This window comes from Ruditapes philippinarum, unplaced genomic scaffold (assembly GCF_026571515.1).
Source record: "Ruditapes philippinarum isolate M1 unplaced genomic scaffold, ASM2657151v2 ctg1310_1_1_1_1, whole genome shotgun sequence".
In the NCBI taxonomy this organism is placed as follows: Eukaryota; Metazoa; Mollusca; class Bivalvia; order Venerida; family Veneridae; genus Ruditapes; species Ruditapes philippinarum.
This window is the reverse complement of record NW_026856986.1, coordinates 572,744-591,252: the sequence shown is the minus strand read 5'-3', so window position 1 is coordinate 591,252 and position 18,509 is coordinate 572,744. Positions and strand designations below refer to the sequence as shown.

The 18,509-nt window shown below is 34.5% G+C and overlaps 1 protein-coding gene across 1 annotated transcript; it reads right to left on the bottom strand.

The window, feature by feature from the left end:
- Window positions 1-442: 442 nt before the first annotated feature.
- LOC132748400 (uncharacterized) lies at window positions 443-17,819 on the bottom strand. Its single transcript, XM_060738007.1, has 4 exons — window positions 17,277-17,819; window positions 7,405-7,557; window positions 6,624-6,676; window positions 443-4,178 (listed from the first exon to the last, which is right to left on the bottom strand). The coding sequence occupies exons 1-4, from the start codon at window positions 17,367-17,369 to the stop codon at window positions 881-883; spliced, it is 3,597 nt and encodes a 1,198-aa protein (XP_060593990.1). The 5' UTR covers window positions 17,370-17,819; the 3' UTR covers window positions 443-880.
- Window positions 17,820-18,509: the final 690 nt, after the last annotated feature.

The window sequence follows — 18,509 nt, the reverse complement described above, 5'->3', positions numbered from 1 at the left end:
CTTGTTATAGGGTTTGCAAGCGAACAGCATGGATCCTGATCAGACTGCGCGGATGCGCAGGCTGGTCTGGATCTATGCTGGTCGAAAACGCGCTATGTTGGTTTTGTCGTGACACGGCTCAATTTTGTTATGTTTGAAACTAGTGTTTTAGAATAAGTTATATAGCGCAATCAATTAATAGTGGTTCCCAAGATTACAATGTTCATCAAATTTACTGCCTGGGAGAATAGTGTATCGCCAATATTGAATTGTATTGGAAGTGTTTGTTGGCTAATTTAGTGTTGCTGCACCGATATATGTAATTTGGACTTTTGGTACTACTGTATCTTTAACTTGCGGGACTTTTGTGTTTCGCCATTGTTCAATTCCTTGTTTCTTCCTTACTCAAGTTACTGGCGCATTCCCTGGTACAAAGCTTTATTGAAAAATATATAAAAATGCATGATTCTTAAGTAAGCTTTATTTAAATAGCATGCATCTTTATTAACATGTTATTGCATAAAACATATTTGGCATGTATCTCAAATACTGAATAAAATATTACTGGTACGTATCTTAAATAATGAGTCGTATTGTATCTTTTTGTTATTGCATAAATCTAACTTGAATGTATCTCGAATATTCAGCCTTTATCACTAACGTATCTTTTAGTAATTGCATAAATCATGTCGTAATGTATAACTTTTACACGAATTAAAATACAAATGCATTCTACGATTCTTTATATTTCTAACCACCGATTTGTGAGAAACAAGCGAGTGATAATTGTCAGTGTACATTTCCCTCCATAGATTTAAGGAGTCTTGCAACCTAGAGACATTTAAAAATCCATCTTTTGCATTCCCTTGACTAAATTCGTATTATCTCCCTTTACTTGTCTTTATTCGCTCTCCGATTTGGAGACGCTTGGAGATTTAGTCGCTCTTTTGTATTTGTAGGGAACATCCGGGTGTTTGCGCATGTGCCAATTCATAGCGCTACGCTGGCGACATCTATAGTCACAATGGTCGCATTTCATTGGTTTCTCATCACGGTGAATCAAAAGATGGATTTTTAAATGTCTCTGGGCTGCAAACTCCTTCAGACAACCTGGCCAAGGACATTGGAACGCCTTAATGTTGTAATGCTTTACCCTTATATGTTCTTGCAAATGAAAGTTCTTTAGAAATTTCTTTGTACACCCTTCATACACGCAGTGAAAATACTCCTTCTTTTCGGGATGTTTTGTATCAAAATGAAGTTCCATTTCTTTCCTGCTCCGAAATTTCATTTCACATGATTTATCTAAACACGGAACTTTACGTTCTCTGTGGGTCCGCCTGTGGAATTGCAGAGCATGATAATACTGATATACTTTCCCGCAGAAGTCACATTCAAACCCACCCTGAGCGTTTTGTTTATTTTGATGTTCGCTCTTGTGCTCGTAAAACTCCGGTAATGATTTGAAAGTTTCGGGACATTCGTCGCAAGCAAACGTTGCATCGCGTAACTCCAATGTCTCAATTTTGATAATATCTTCGTTGCAATTTGGACATTTTGGGGCGTCGTCCGCGCTCAGTTGACTTTCATTGTAACCTTGGCCGCATTTTTGGCATTGGAAGTTTTTGTTCATATGTTCAAGGCTATGTGCCTCCATGTCATTCACTGATATAATCTTGTTACATACTTTACAATTGAACAGCTCCTGGAACATATCACTAGAATCTGCATCACTTGATTTATTCATATTTGTTATTTGTTCAACTCCGTTCATTGCCGCAATGTCACCAGCATCATTAACTATTCTACTTCCGTAAAACTTCGCTTTTCTCTTCTGAGAACCTTTCAACATATATCGTTTCATGGCTGGTTTTTCGGTCTTTTCACTGCAATCTTCATTTGCTGCTTTCTGCTCGGGTTCAGCGTATTTGTTCTCAATCTCTTTGACCTTCTCATACAGGTCATCATCAGTATCTATTTCCTGTTTTATCTGAATATTAGCAAAGTCAACATCACATGGATCACTTCCATTGGTTTCCCCAAAATGAACTGTATCATTTTGGGGACGTATCAAGTTTTTTGAATCCGAGAATTCCATTTCGTCGTCTAAATATTCTTCCTTAAATCCTTTGGCCGCTTGTCTTTCTTTTTGCGCTTGTGCCTGCGCAACAAGTCGAGGACGTATTCTGAAGGAAGTGCAAAGGAAGTTCTGATCTCCGGATTTAGATTTGAGCATTTGAATTGCGGTCTGTCTCCGCCCTTTCTTGACGTCAACCAACGATTTTGAGGATAGAATCATTTCCTGGTAAATTGCTCCGGACCCAGTGTTGGAAATACTTGTTGTGCTCATCGTACTTATTGTATTCGAGCCCTCCAGTTTCATAACATGTGTTGAAACACCTTGATTCATTTTGACTACAGAAGCTGTATCGCTTGTAGTATTCGAATCGGATTTTTGTGGAGTGTCTTCTTTGCCGTCATGCGGGACGTCATTAGCGGGTGTTGGAATTGGAGTAACAGGTGGCGGAACAGGAACTGGAAGAGCACCTGCCGGGATAAACATTGGCTGGAAAGCATACTGATAATTGACCTGAGGAACTGTATCACATTTTACAGAACTTAGCGTATCACCTTCTTTTGCACCATCTGTTGATATGTTTCGAATTTGGTCGTCTGCTGCTGGAAGAGGCTGAATTTGAGATTGAGGCTGAAGTTGAATTTGACCATCTGAGGTAGCAGTCGGAACAGTCTGTAGAAGCTGGCCCGGAAACGGAAGTGCTTGAGCAGGAAATTGTCCGAGGAACTGAATCGGACCGCCTGTAATTTGCGACAAAGGTATCTGACCAATAAATTGAGCCTGTGCCATATTCGGCATAACTGGAGTTGATAATTGCTGTTCGTCTGTGCAGACGGACGCTTGTGACACTTGCACTGGTATTCCACCACCTCCAAAAGCCGTCATTATTTGACCGCCTGCGTTGTAAACAACCATTCCACCATTCGCTTGTACCTGTTGAGTTATCTGCGCTTGCATGTCCTCTGACTGCTTCATTTGTTTACTTTTCTTTCCTGCCTGTTGATTCTGTAGTAATTTTGCCAACATGGGCAACTTAGGTGGGCGTCCTCGTTTTCTGACCGGCTTTCCGTATGCTGACGTTCCTCCGCTCGGATATACCATCATAACGGATTCTGAACACTCTGGTGTTTTAGAAATGGGTGCATTATGCTCAGAACTATTGCTGCTTGGAGACACTTGTGATGGGTTCCAGTCTGAAAATTCATTTCCGCTTTTTTCTTGCTCCAACATAAACTGAGGTATAAGGGTATCCTCTAGTTTGACCTTGTGTTTTGGTTTTTTAGTCCTTGTTCTGCGACTCCATGGTAATTTCAAAACGCTTGTGTAAACGTCGTCTGTAATGTTTTCCGAAATCACTTTCATCTCAGAAGACTTTTTACCCTCTTTCCGACCAGCTTTACTCGTGGTAGGCGTGGAACCAGGTGGCTGACTGGACCGGAAGTTATTATTTTGACCGTCAGACATTCTAAAACTAAGTTCTCCCGGTTCTTGTTTTATATTATGAGGCGATAACTTTGGAAGAGGTGAAGCCGGAGAGGTCTGTCGCTGAACAGGCGTCGAGTAATCCCTGTAACGACTTTGTGCGCCTGCGTAAATCGTTTCCGGTATATCAGACGTGCTGACAAACTGTGCTCTTGACATTGAGTCAGGTGATACAAGTTTTCCGGGTGAAAGTAGTTCCGGCACAGGGGAGACGTTCTGATTTTGACCGTCAGTATCCATTTCATCATTTGACAAAACACCCGACGAGGGCGGATATAAGCCGGGATACACATAAACATAATTAAATTCGTTGTTTACACTTGAAATGTCTAACTGCGAGGAGGATGGACTTTCGCGATTTAAAGAGTCTTTTGTGGTAGGCGTTTTGGTGCAGGTAAGGTCTAAGGGTTGTTCAAAATGTTCACTATTCAACGATTTAGTGTCAAATAATTGAGAACTTATTTTCCTCGTGCCGACTGAAAGATCTAGACCCTGATATTGATCGTCATCTGTATCAATACGCGTGGTTGCCAAGGAAACGTCTTTAGCAATGGAAGTTGTAGCTTGAATAGTTTGGCTGCCATGGATATCACTATCAGTATTATCGTCACTTTGTTTATCACCACCGACAGTTGATATACTGAAAAACAAAGTGCATTTTACGTTAGTCTAAAAAGATAGGAAAGTACTTTAAAACCCGATTAGCTCCCTTTATCCTTAAATCGTTGATTTGCTTTATCACCGATTTTCAGACAGTTATGTTCTAAACAAAGTCTAAGAATATGCCTGGTTACTTTTATTGTAAATAGTATACTGAATTTACTACACAATCGTTTTTTAGTATTCCATTAAGCTCATTATATACGAATAACTAAAACAACCAGAGGATTTTAACGATCAAAAAGCACAAGAAATATTGCTGGAATTAGTTTGCATGAAATGAATGTACAAAACCATTTCTTAAAGGAAAATTAATTTTTTGAATCATATACATTGTTTATGTCCCTTCTTTTCAACAGTTCAGTAACAAAAAGCACGTACGATCATTTAATATAATATATTAATACACACTTGCCGTATCTACCCCCATCCCATTATCTTTTTCTAGACGCAATTGTTACAAAACTTCCTATTTCCATACGAAATACTGCTTTAAAGATAGGAAATAGCACAATTTGTACCACTCATTGTGACAACGTGTACATATCTGTCTATGGAAAAGTCGGTAATAAGATATTATCAGGAAAATAAGAAAGAAAAAACCTACAAAAAACCGGTTTTATAAATGAAAGCTTGTGGTGCTGTAAATAGTGTAATATTGTGTGTTATATGTTAAACTGACAGAAATACACGCACCAATATGTTCTTAATATAACAGAAGTACATCCACCAATATGTTCATAAACTAAAAGAAATGCGCCAACAAATATGTTCTTGAACTGACAGAAATACACCCACCAATATGTTCTTAAACTGACAGAAATACGCCCACCATTATGTTCTTAAACCGAGAGAAATACGCCCACCATTATGTTCTTAAACCGAGAGAAATACGCCCACCATTATGTTCTTAAACTGATAGAAATACACCCACCATTATGTTCTTAAACCGAGAGAAATACGCCCACCATTATGTTCTTAAACTGGGACAAATACGCCCACCATTATGTTTTTAAACTGAGAAAATACGCCCACCATTATGTTCTTAAACTGAGAGAAATACGTCCACCATTATGTTCTTAAACTGTGAGAAATACGCCTACAATTATGTTCTTAAACTGAGAGAAATACGACCATCATCATGTTCTTAAACTGTGAGAAATACACCTACCATTATGTTCTTAAACTGTGAGAAATACGCCCACCATTATGTTCTTAAACTGTGAGAAAATACGCCCATCATTATGTTCTTAAACCGAGAGAAATACGCCATTCATTATGTTCTTAAACCGAGAGAAATACACCCACCATTATGTTCTTAAACCGAGAGAAATACGCCCACCATTATGTTCTTAAACCGAGAGAAATACACCCACCATTATGTTCTTAAACCGAGAGAAAGACGCCCACCATTATGTTCTTAAACCGAGAGAAATACGCCCACCATTATGTTCTTAAACTGATAGAAATACACCCACCATTATGTTCTTAAACCGAGAGAAATACGCCCACCATTATGTTCTTAAACCGAGAGAAATACGCCCACCATTATGTTCTTAAACTGATAGAAATACACCCAACATTATGTTCTTAAACCGAGAGAAGTACGCCCACCATTATGTTCTTAAACCGAGAGAAATACGCCTACAATTATGTTCTTAAACTGAGAGAAATACACCAACCATTATGTTCTTAAACTGAGAGAGAAATACGCCCACCATTATGTTCTTAAAATGAGAGAAATACGCCCACCATTATGTTCTTAAACTGAGAGAGAAATACACCTACAATTATGTTCTTAAACTGACAGAAATACGCCAACCATTATGTTCTTAAACTGGCAGAAATACGCCAACCTTTATTCTCTTAAACTGAGAGAAATACGACTACAATGATGTTCTTAAACTGACAGAAATACACCCACCATTATGTTCTTAAACTGAGAGAAATACACCCACCATTATGTTCTTAAACTGAGAGAAATACGCCCACCATTATGTTCTTAAACTGAGAGAAATACACCCACCATTATGTTCTTAAACTGAGAGAAATACACCCACCATTATGTTCTTAAACCGAGAGAAATACGCCCACCATTATGTTCTTAAACCGAGAGAAATACGCCAACCATTATGTTCTTAAACTGATAGAAATACACCCACCATTATGTTCTTAAAATTAGAGAAATACGCCCACCATTATGTTCTTAAAATGAGAGAAATACGCCCACCATTATGTTCTTAAACCGAGAGAAATACACCCACCATTATGTTCTTAAATTGACAGAAATACACCCACCATTACACATTTATTTCTATGATTCAAGAAGGGTTTTCCGAATTTGTAGATTATCAATTACCAACCCCTAGAAATATCTAATGCAGATATATCTCTTAGTTTATATGTAATTTAATAATATATTTACCTTTGATAATCCTTCAGCAGGCGTCGCATCAAATTCGTGGCATCCAGCTTTGTCTGATAAAATAAAATAAAAGAATTGCAATATGACTGATTGAATTAACTAACTTAAGATCCGTAGTAATTAAATCATTTAGTTCTTATCTCATATACATGCACATTATTGGGTTATTTTGTTTCTCAAAGTCTTGCCGATTCTAGAAGAAATTGTCATGAAATACTTTAATCAAGCGATTAAATTTGCAAAAAATGTTGTTAAGGAAAAAATACTTCTTTGATATAGACTATAACAAAGACAAAATAAGGTTTTAGTGACGACAAATTTCACTCCGGAGCAGCCTTTTTTATTTACATGTACTAGTATCTCAGACAGTTAAAAGTAAATGAGAAAAAAGTGGGCATTTTGACATGACGGTACTTCAACAATTATTCGACTTCTGCGGAATTTCGAAGTAAGCGAGTTTGAGTTACTGAGAGACGACTGTACATAAACACTAGACTCAACTGTCACTTGTAAAGCATGTTTAATGATTATCACTTGGAGAATGAAGCGTTAAATGTAAACATAATTGTCTTAAAAGTAGCAAAATGTAAACAAAGTGGTATTTTGCCTTCCATACTAAATAATAAATCTAAATTCCAAAATGCAAAAGAATCAGTAGGCAGTACGTGAATAACTTTTAGGAGACAAAAATAAAAATATTTTGAGAATGTTATTTTGAGGTCACTTCCAAGCTAATGGGTCTTTCTGCCTCAATATTAGACAGAATATTCCTATAGCGCACCTGATTTCTGATTGCCTCAAAATCTTTGAACAGATCTGACGGCAAAACAATTTGCTGACCATCCTCGTCGTCGGTATCCAGTGAAACGGAAGTGCTCCCGTGATTGATGACAAGATGGTCACGTGGCTGTGTCGAATCGATGACATCACTATCCTGCAAATAGAAACATAATTAAAGATAATTATAATAACGATAATACTAGTGTCAGATGATGATGACGGTGATGATAATTATTATTATTATTATTATTATTATTATTATTATTATTATAATTGTTATTATTATTATATAAATATTATTATTATTATTATTATTATTATTATTATTATTATGATGGTGATGATGATGATGATGTTATGCTACTATTGATACAATTGCTGAAAAATAAATCGAGTCAAGGGACAAAACTGAGTTCGAGTAAAGTTCTTTCAACATGCAGTTGTCTCCCATGTTACATAACATTAGGAATAACCTGATGTATAATGTCTCCGTATTTTGTTATCATTATAATTATTTCACGGTCTTATCGTTACATCTTATCTTACTTGAATACCTAGCAAGAAGTAACAGCAATATTCTAGATTTATTAACGGCTCATTAAGCGTAAAAAGTGGTAATGTTATCATTTTTCTGAAGAGTTTGCATGGGATGTGGGTCAAAGCCCTACTTGGAGCCAACTTTTTGCACTTTTTATTCTCACTTATTTATTTTTTATTTATTTATTTATTTTACTTTTATTTATTTATTTTTTGTCTTGTCAGATCATTGTTTTTTTCCTTTTCTGTTTTACTGGATTTTTTTTAGTTAAGATATATTTGCATAATTTTTATGTACTTTTTAGTTCTTTAAATGAGTGAAAATTGGATTAAGATTGCATATTAAAGCAAAACTATTCTTTAATTGATGAAAAACACATTAGCTGTTGTTGTTGTTTTTGTTGTTCTTTTTCTTCTATTATGTACTTGTCTTTATTTAATTCGCTCTATGACAACGCGAAACAAATTTATTTATTTTTCCAGCCTTAAGAAAATGTTCGTCTGCAGCCTTAAAATATTCGTCTGCTTCCGTTGACTGTATTGTAATATTTTGTTACAGGTAAAATCGACGATTTCTCCATCACATACACACACTTATAAAGCTTCCATTTACTGTTTAACCTGATTTAAGCTGGTAAACACGCGCGCGTTTCAGAAGTGCACGCAGACGAATTCTTTACTCATGAACCATTTACGTCTTGCTTTATCAAGAAAAGTATACACTTTACTTAAAACCGCGTTGCTAGGTAACTGAAATAATTCCCAGATGGTTTACTTGTTTAGGCAGCTACACGGAATCTTTTATACACTAGGTCATATGTAGGGCAAACGATATTTTCTTAGGAAGGCTTATAAGCAGCGCGCTGGAATATCTGCGTCTCAATTTACTTTCTTTGGGGGTGTTTTTTGTCCATTTACACTTTCGTTGGGTTGATAAGCTCTGCAGAAAATGAAGAATTAACTTTTATTTACTTATTTACAAATCATCCTTTCTTATTTGAGTAATTGTTATATTGAATCTTCTAGAACGAAAATAAACATCATTATGCAAATAATAATAATAATAATAATAATAATAATAATGATAATAATGATAATAATTATAATAATGATAATAATAATGATAAAATAAATATTTATTGATAATAATCATAATCAAATTAGTCAAATCTTATCTAATACAAAGACCAATGATGTTATGTTTTTATTTTTTTCATCTGCATAATAAATAAGCGACACAATTATATACTTTTGAACGTGGGGTAACAACCACGGACTTTAATTACAAGGACGGCTCGAAATTAATGTACTGTCCTAGGATGATAATTTGGTCTTAACGGTACATGGGAAAGTCCAAAAACGGGGTTATCTGGATCATTATCCGATATCGTAAAAGTAAACACTTACATATACTATATAGCATTATTCTTACAGTATCGTTTGTGTATTACCGTTATGGCTCTGTCGGTAGATCGAAATTATTGTAACCTTTAGTGTTTTGTACTCATAGGTTCGAACCCTACGTAGTGCCATTTTATAACCACAGTTTTTTCTTCTTGCTCTGTTCTTTTTATCATTATAATTATTTATTTATTTTTCGTTTTCCTTTTTGTTTTCTTCTTATAATATATATTTTATAGTATATATTTATTTATTTTCATTTCTATTCTTTTTTTCTTTTTGTATTTTTTTTGATCGCAGTGTAATAAAATATTCGATCTCATATTCATGTATGTATATGAAAAAAAACGGTCAAACTTGTTTTCTGAACAATTGAGTGTTCTGAGGTAAAAAACAAGATTGCATTTGAGAAAAATGCTATGCCTCCGCATTAATACAACACTAAATAGTAGTGTATGAACAGATTTGTTTTGTTTCTATACAATTGAAGATTGTCATAATGCATAGATCCCTGACCTATCTAATTCTTATTATCAGATTAGTGGTTAAATCTATTGTTAATCCAATAAAAGATCAGAGTAGGAATATATCAATGCACTAGAGTCTGGTGAATTTGGTGGTGAATGTCATATTTCACACAGCCTAAATTTCATGACTACATCAAAGGCCAACACAGTAAGACACTTTGTCAAAATCTAGGTCAGCTGATATCAAAGTTCACTTTACATCTTAATCTGTGTACATGGTTCAAATTTCATAGCTGTACATCAAAGGACAAGAAAGTAGGTCACATCATCAAAATCTAGGTCACCTGATATCAAAGTTCAATTTTACAACTTTAAATGTGCACATGGTCAAAATTTCATTGCTGTACATCAAAGGACAAGAAAGTAGGTCACCTTCCCCTTGGGCAAGGCAAAATTTTGACCCAAGGGTTTAATTCAAAACAATCTTGATACAGGTCCACCAAACAACATTTCAAGTCAAATATCTAAGCTGTAGCTTTCTCCCATTCAGAAAACATTTGTTTTATTTTCTGTTTTTACTATGTGTACATAATGAGAATCACTGCCCCCGGGCAGGGCCAATTTTGACACCAAGGGAAAAATTTGAACAACTTTGGAAGAGTACCTATAGATGATATCATTTAACAAATATTAAAGCTCTAAGTCTTGTACCTTCAGACAATAAGATTTTTTCTATATGTATATATTGAAAATCAATGACCCCCGGGGCGGGGGCAATTTTGACCCCAGGGCTATAATTTGAACAATCTTGCTTGAGGTTCACTACACAATGTTTCATGCAAAATATCTAACCTCTAGCATTTGTCTCAATTGCTAGAATTTTATTTTTAAAGTTTTTACTATAATTATGTTCTTACTATATACATATAAGGAAAACCAATGACCCCCGGGGCGGGCCGATTTTCACCCCAGGGCTATAATTTGAACAATCTGGGTAGAGGTCTACCAGACAATGCCTAATGCAAAATATCTAAGCTCTAGGCCTTTTGGGTCTTTACAAGAAGGTATTTTAAGTTTTTACTATATGTACATATAGTGAAAATCAATGACCCCCAGGGCGGGGCCAATTTTGACCCCAGGGCTATCATTTGAACAATCTTGGTAAGGGTCTACCAGACAATGCCTTATGCAAAATATCTAAGCTCTAAGCCTTTTGGGTCTTTACATGAAGGTATTTTAAGTTTTACTATATGTACATATAGTGAAAATCAATGACCCCGGGGTGGGGCCGATTTTGACCCCAGGGCTATAATTTGAACAATCTTGGTAGAGGTCTACCAGATAATGCTTTATGCAAAATATCTAAGCTCTAGGCCTTTTGGGTCTTTACAAGAAGATTTTTTAAATTTATTCTTATAATTCCTTTTGGTTGCCATGGCAACCAGATTTCTGCATGTAATGAAATTCTTTGAACAACTTTAGAAGCCCTTCACCTAAGGATCAATCCTGCCAAGTTTGGTTGAAATTGGACAAGTGGTTTTTCACAAGAAGATTTTTGAAGTTCACTATATAATCTATATAACACACACACACACAAACAAACACACACACAGGTGAATCGCTATATGCCACCGCATCGCAGATGCTGCGGTGGCATAAAAATGTGTCGTACCAGTAGTCGAACTTCTGCCTGTACGGGTAAAACATATTAATTACTGACACGGTTGCTCTACCTACTGCCCTAACATGACATATGATAACATGCAGTTTTATTTTCATTTTTATAGGTTGTGGCATTGATCTGCCTAACCTATTTTTCGCATTGTTATTGGTCTTTGTTATGTAAACAAAGGCTCAAGTTATTATCCTAGGACAATAAGGATAATACTTCGTGATTATTATGATACTCTCAAACCGGAATTAACCTTCATGTTTATTTTTCATTTTAATTGAATTAATTGCCTTTTGCTATTTTACCATTTGTTATTTTACCATTTATACGTGATTTTTTTCCCATTTAAATGATGTTTTTTTGTTGTTTTTTTCCTATTTAGGAAAATGCCACGTTTTATATTGGAAATGACCTTCTCAGTAATTTTCAATATACTGTTGTATAGTGTTGTTATTTCATCAACAACAAAAATGCATCGATTCCAGAAACAGATACCTGCAGCGTTCATAATGATGCTAACAGACGATTACAACAACAGCAGCAGCAGCAGCAACAACAACAACAACAACAACTAAAACAACATTTGTCGTGCAATCCGCTTCTCAGGCTGACCTGGCTTGGTGGCATAATAATGTCTGTTATTTTCCTGGTTGTCACGTGCCTTATTATGTATAATAATTCAATAATCTATAACAGAATTTGAGGGTCTGTAACATTATCAAATTAATTAATTAATTCACTCACTCACTCACTCACTCACTCACTCACTCACTCACTCACTCACTCACTCACTCACTCACTCACTCACTCACTCACTCACTCACTCACTCACTCACTCACTCACTCACTCACTCACTTATTCATTCATTTATTCATTCATTCATTCATCATTCATAAGTTCGTTTGTTTGTTCTACTCATTCATTCATTCACTCACTCATTCACTCACTCACTCACTCACTCACTCACTCACTCACTCACTCACTCACTCACTCACTCACTCACTCACTCACTCACTCACTCACTCACTCACTCACTCACTCACTCACTCACTCACTCACTCCACTCACTCACTCACTCACTCACTCACTCACTCACTCACTCACTCACTCACTCACTCACTCACTCACTCACTCACTCACTCACTCACTTATTCGTTCACTTACAACTCATATATCTATTCATACATTCATTTACTGGTATATTTATTTATCACATGTAAGTTGCTGAAGTGTACTTCATATCCTTTTGTGTTCGAGATTATTTACCGAAACATAACGAAACAGCCGAAAAGTTACGATTGTGTATCATTAAAGCATTTTATTATATTCTTTACATTCTTATTAAAATCTTTGTCTGTGCACATCAAAATTTTTGTGAGAAACCTTAAAAATTTACTTATTCTTTTCAACTGACCATCTACGTGTAAATTGAAGCTTCTGGGAATTTTGCTTAGTCATTAAGTGGAAAAATGTATTTATTTTTTTTAAACTTTACTTGATCACTTGACAAGAATATGTGTATATGTAAAATGTAGTACTTAAACTGAACGGCTAACGTCAATAATATTTTCTGTCTTATTCTTTTTAGTAGCAACTAGCTATCTTTAATAACATTAAAAAGGCGCATACATGTACTTTTATGTAGCGACTGGCTATCTTTAATAAGTTGCGACTGGTTAATAATATCAAAAAGGCGCATTCTTTGAAGTAGCAACTAGCTATCTTTTAAAACATTTAAAATGCGCTTTCTTTTCAGTTCAAACTAGCTATCTTTTAAAACATTTAAAAGGCGCATTCTTTTAAGTAGTTCTGCTGGTGGCAACTGTCTTAAACCATTGAGCACATCATTGTCGTTTGCATCAAAGTTCACTATTCACACAAAATTTCACATGCGTTCGGCACATTTACCATGCCTTTAATGGTAAAAATATCATAAAATAACCCCGCCCCCACCTCCTTGATCATCATAACATAATGCCGAACGCCTGTGCAAAATTTGCTTGCCCCTTTGTTTTATCTGTAAAAAGAATGACCCAAAAATAAAAAGCGTTTAAACATTTTCAAAGCTATGGGAAATGGGCTAAGTTTTGTAACAATACGATTTTTAATTTAATTCTGAGTTCATTTCAATATATTTTTTTTACATAAAATTTCATTTTAAGTGCCCCTGATAATGTAAATTAGAAATTCAATTTTTCCAAAGGAGTTCCTTTCCACTTTTGTTAATCAGGGGCCCACTTTCGTTAATCAGGGGCTTTTATATCCAGCCACTCAAGTAATTCTCGTCACATTTACTTAAAGTAAGAATAGCTTTAATCTATTTAAACTTTCAATCTTCACTTAGCGTTGTTTTTTTTTAATTTCGAGGCAAGTATTATTAAGTATTATTAATAATGACAATCAAAATTGAATCATTCTTTATGCTATTTATTTTATAAATTTAGTTATTTATTTTTGGTTGTGTGGTGTGGTGGTGGTGTGTGTGTGTGTGTGGGGGGGGGGGGGGGGGGGGGGGGGCTGGTGCTTCAAATCATTCTGGGATGCCTGAATATAATCTCAAAATGAATATAATCTCAAAACAAAGTTATTACATGTCATTATAGAAATTATCTTCTTTTCCTTTCTTTTTCTTCCATCTTAAATAATTCCAGGCTATTTTAAGTTAATCCGTGCCATGTTAAAACCTTAAAAATATCTTTTAAATTTTCTCAGAGACAATATAAAACTATTCTGAATATAGCTGTGACAGTCATGCTATAAAAATCAATTATTTTAAACTATTTTATTGCTCATTTTAGATTTTAAAAAATGACTTCACAAATTAGCATACAATTAACTATAAGGAACTAGACTGACTGGAAATTAGTTTTACAAAAAATTTGTAACAGTGTATGTCTGAACCAATTACATCTGTATTTGTGTACAAAATTTCCTAAACATTTTGATTGAGCAAAAGGACCCAAAAATGAAAATCGTTTAAATGCCTTTCTCTCAAATCTGGCAAAATATCGCGCACAAAAACACATAAAAATTATGATTTTAGTTTTGAGTATAATTCCTCTTATTTTTTAATTTTAGGATATTTTAATATTTTAGTGCCCAAATTGATCTATACAAGATTGTAAAAGTTCATTAATGGGACTTTTGGACCTCATTTTTATTTCACAAAAACTTTAAAATTTTAGTATCTTGTTACAGTTTCAAAAAATAGTCATTTGCCACATAGATGAACTATCTTTGCTTCTTTTGCTTTGTTGGCAGTCGGTATAATTATAGTGAATTAGTATTTTGTATGGAAGTCAAAATACTACTTTATTTACATTTTGCTACCTTTACGACACATTCCTGCACATTCAGTGTTACTTTCTTCAGCTGTTTAACATCTAACACGCTCTAAATCCATTATTAAAACATTATTTAACACATGTTTGACATTTCTAAAGAATTTAATAAATATGAATTTCTGAGGCATAATGTGCCTTTAAATTAGAAGATATTCGTCTTGACATGACCCAGTGATCAGCTTTCATCAAATTCTAAATGTCTAGAAAAATTTCAGAAAAAAATCATCTACATACTCGATTTTTCAGAAAGATAAAAGATTTGTATCAACAGATCTTCATAAAGTAATCTTAAAAGCTCATAAGACACAAGTAAGAAAAAAAACCTGGTGAAACCTGAGTATTACTTTTTAAAAAATCATGAAAGTTCTAAATTAAGCATTGTTTTTATGGTTTATAACAGAAAACGGGAAGGTTTATGTTCGCCCTGTCATCTACATGGGCCTTGTTATTTTCACGGGAAGGCTTTTGTCCGCCTTGCTATTTTCACGGGAGGCCTTTTGTCCGCTTTGTCGTATTTGGACGGGATAACTTTTGTCCGGGAGGGCTTTTGTCCGTTTCCCAATTGTTTACCATTGTGTTACGTCCCAGAGATCGGGTTCCTAAGTTTTGTCAACAATTGAGATTGAAGACACATTATTCTTTAGAAACAAATAGTTTTTACCGTCTTTAGAAATAAAAAATGGGGTTCGGGATCATTGATTCCAGCCCTTTTAAGTGTTGAAAAATGTGCTACCGCTCAAGCCGGTGCTAGCTTTGGGGCGTGAAGGATGTTGCATTTTTTCCACTTTCCCTCATGTACAGACTAGATAAAAACGAGTTTGATATTTTCTTATAATTTTGCTGATTTTAATGCTTCAGAGGGATCACCTTTTTCCAGATATTTAGAGAATGTTAAATGTTTATCACCAGAGCAAAGAAGCGCTGAAATTATTCGTCATAATTGTAGAAAAATGTAAACAAAATAGTATTTTGAATAATATACAAAATTAGTATTATGAATTACATACAAAATAATAACTAATGCTGTACTAATTGCCATATGGTTCGGGTGTCTGGCCCATGAATAACTTCATAGAAAGTTCAAACTGTATTAAGACATCAAAATAAGAAAAGCTTACAAGAAATGCTAGAAATAAAAAAGCTTTTCTGAGGCATCATGGGCCTTTAATGAAATAGATAATATTTAAAATATAAAGTATTAAAGCCTCTATCTAGTGCGCAAAGAATCTCAATGCATTTCAACAGGATCATGTGTCTATATAAGCTTATAACTTCCAACACAACCGAACTAAAATAAATTCTGTATAAACCAACAGGATCATGGACAATAATATTGTAGTTTTATTTCTCTTAATTGATTTAAAATTTCCTCCGCTATATGTGACATTAAAAGCGATTACATTTTTTATTTTGCTTATTTAATACAACTTTGTGTATTTTTAATGATTATTACATTCGATTTACATTAATATTTCATGACTGAAAATGCTGAAAGATGCGATACAAATCCACAGGCGATTGGCACATTTGCCATGTCAATAAATGAATAATAATCACTCCTTGATCATGAATAGTTATTTTGTTCTTGATGATCAAGTGGTGATTATTTTATGATAATTTGACCATTATTGGCATGACAAATGTGCCGAAAGCCTGTGTACAATTCAAAGTAAAGTACTTAACGCATACTCTAAAGCCAGTCTATGATGGAGGCATGGCTTCTATGATTAGCGGCACATGTGTTGTACATGTGTTTATCTAAGCGCTATCTGCGGGTCAGAGGAGCTTAACACTTTGTCAGGAAACGGTAGCTTATTATATAACAGCATTCCTTTCGCGCATCTGCATGTGGACACGATATCATGTTGACAACTTGACCACTTAAATATACATGTACAAGATTCAATTTGCATCGATGACAGCTAATTAAAGTGCATGGGAACAGACGTTGAAATAACAAATATCTGTGCCTGTGACAGGCGTTAAATAGCATCTAAAATGTTATGTTTATAATAAATGCATTTTTACGTAATATGTTAAACCGCGTAAAGTGGCCTGCATGACCTAGGTATTACAAAAAGAACTTGAAACAGATTGATTGAGAGATTGATAAAATACATGTACATTGCTTTTGTGAACGCTGTCAAAACGCTTAACATGCATGTTTGATATTTAAAAAAACCCAATCAATTAGTCCTATGACAGAAAAGAAGGGAAAAATATGTCTTTTGGTCTAAAAATCAAAGAAACAAATAGGTTCAACAAGACATTAAACATATTATGCAATTTCATACAGAGTTAAACAACTCTTTTATCAGTTAAACATATCTGATTCTTGATACTAATAAAGAAGAAATGAGAAAAGAAAATGAAGAAATGATGAAATGAAAGACAGAAAGAACAAATAAATATAGAACAAATATAATTTATAATACAAAGACGAATACTTACATCGTCGTCGTCGTCATTGACGTCTTGAACCGATAGCTCCAAATTCCGGCGGGTCTTACACACGGGATGTGAACTTTTGCGTCGATGAGCCATTGTTCCGAATTTTAATAATCAAAATATAATCAACGTCTTAATTCATGTTTCATATCTTTTAAAACTTTATCAATAACGTGAACATTAAACATCTATGTACCCAGAATTTATCTACACGGTTCACGCTTCCTTTGTTTCAATAGCCGCATAATATGTTTCCTTTGTTTTGTCCGTTGTAATTAATTTATTAAAGCCAAAATTCCCGGTTTAACACCACATCTAGTCATAAACAATCACTAGCATAAAAGTAACAAAAAAAGAGAATCACGAGTTCCTAAAACCTCTTTTCATTTTGGTATGTGAACCCCACATCTGGTAAATTTTTGCCAAAAACCAGCCTATGAGTGGCTTATTATACGCACATGCCATATAGGGAAGGCCTTAATATTTCTAAGGATATCAACTTTCCGCACAGTAGGATACTGCCGCAGGCTCTATTTGCTGGGAGTTTATTTACCTCGAAGACGTAGTATTTTAATGCAGCCTGTACTGATAAGCCCGGTAGGCTTTTTCAATAATTCTCTCATTACCATGTTACAGCGATATATTTAACGAGTTAAAAATAAACCGAAGCTAATATGAATGCATTAGTTCTGATATTAATGACAACGCTGCCGCATTGTAAGAAAGAAAGAAATATCAAGTGTGTTTTACGGCCTATCGTTAATAATCACATATATATGATAAGGGGAGAGATAATCGATGATGTGTCATTTACTTTGAAGTACAGTGTATTATTAACTTTATAATAATTGTTGAATGAATAATAAGGTTTTGAAAAAGGGACAGTTCGTAGAAATATCATTGGTTGTCATATAGTAGTTTGTTCGTTCATTTATCCGTTCGTTCGTTCGTTCGTTTGTTCGTTCGTTCGTTCCTTCATATTTATTAATTAATTCATTAATTAATTTTTTCCTTTAATAATGATTCCTTTACTGCTTAGAAGACGAATAAGGCCATTGGTTCCATGTATACATTTTACCGTATTATGCCTACTCAACTGTTCTTATTAATTAATTTAAAAAAAAAACAAAAAATAATTCCCAGTAAATGTAATTGTAAGAATTGGAACAATAAACTATCCATTGCCAACATCTGCCGTACCTATGACAGGAAACGTATATGTTCGTTTTATTGGCC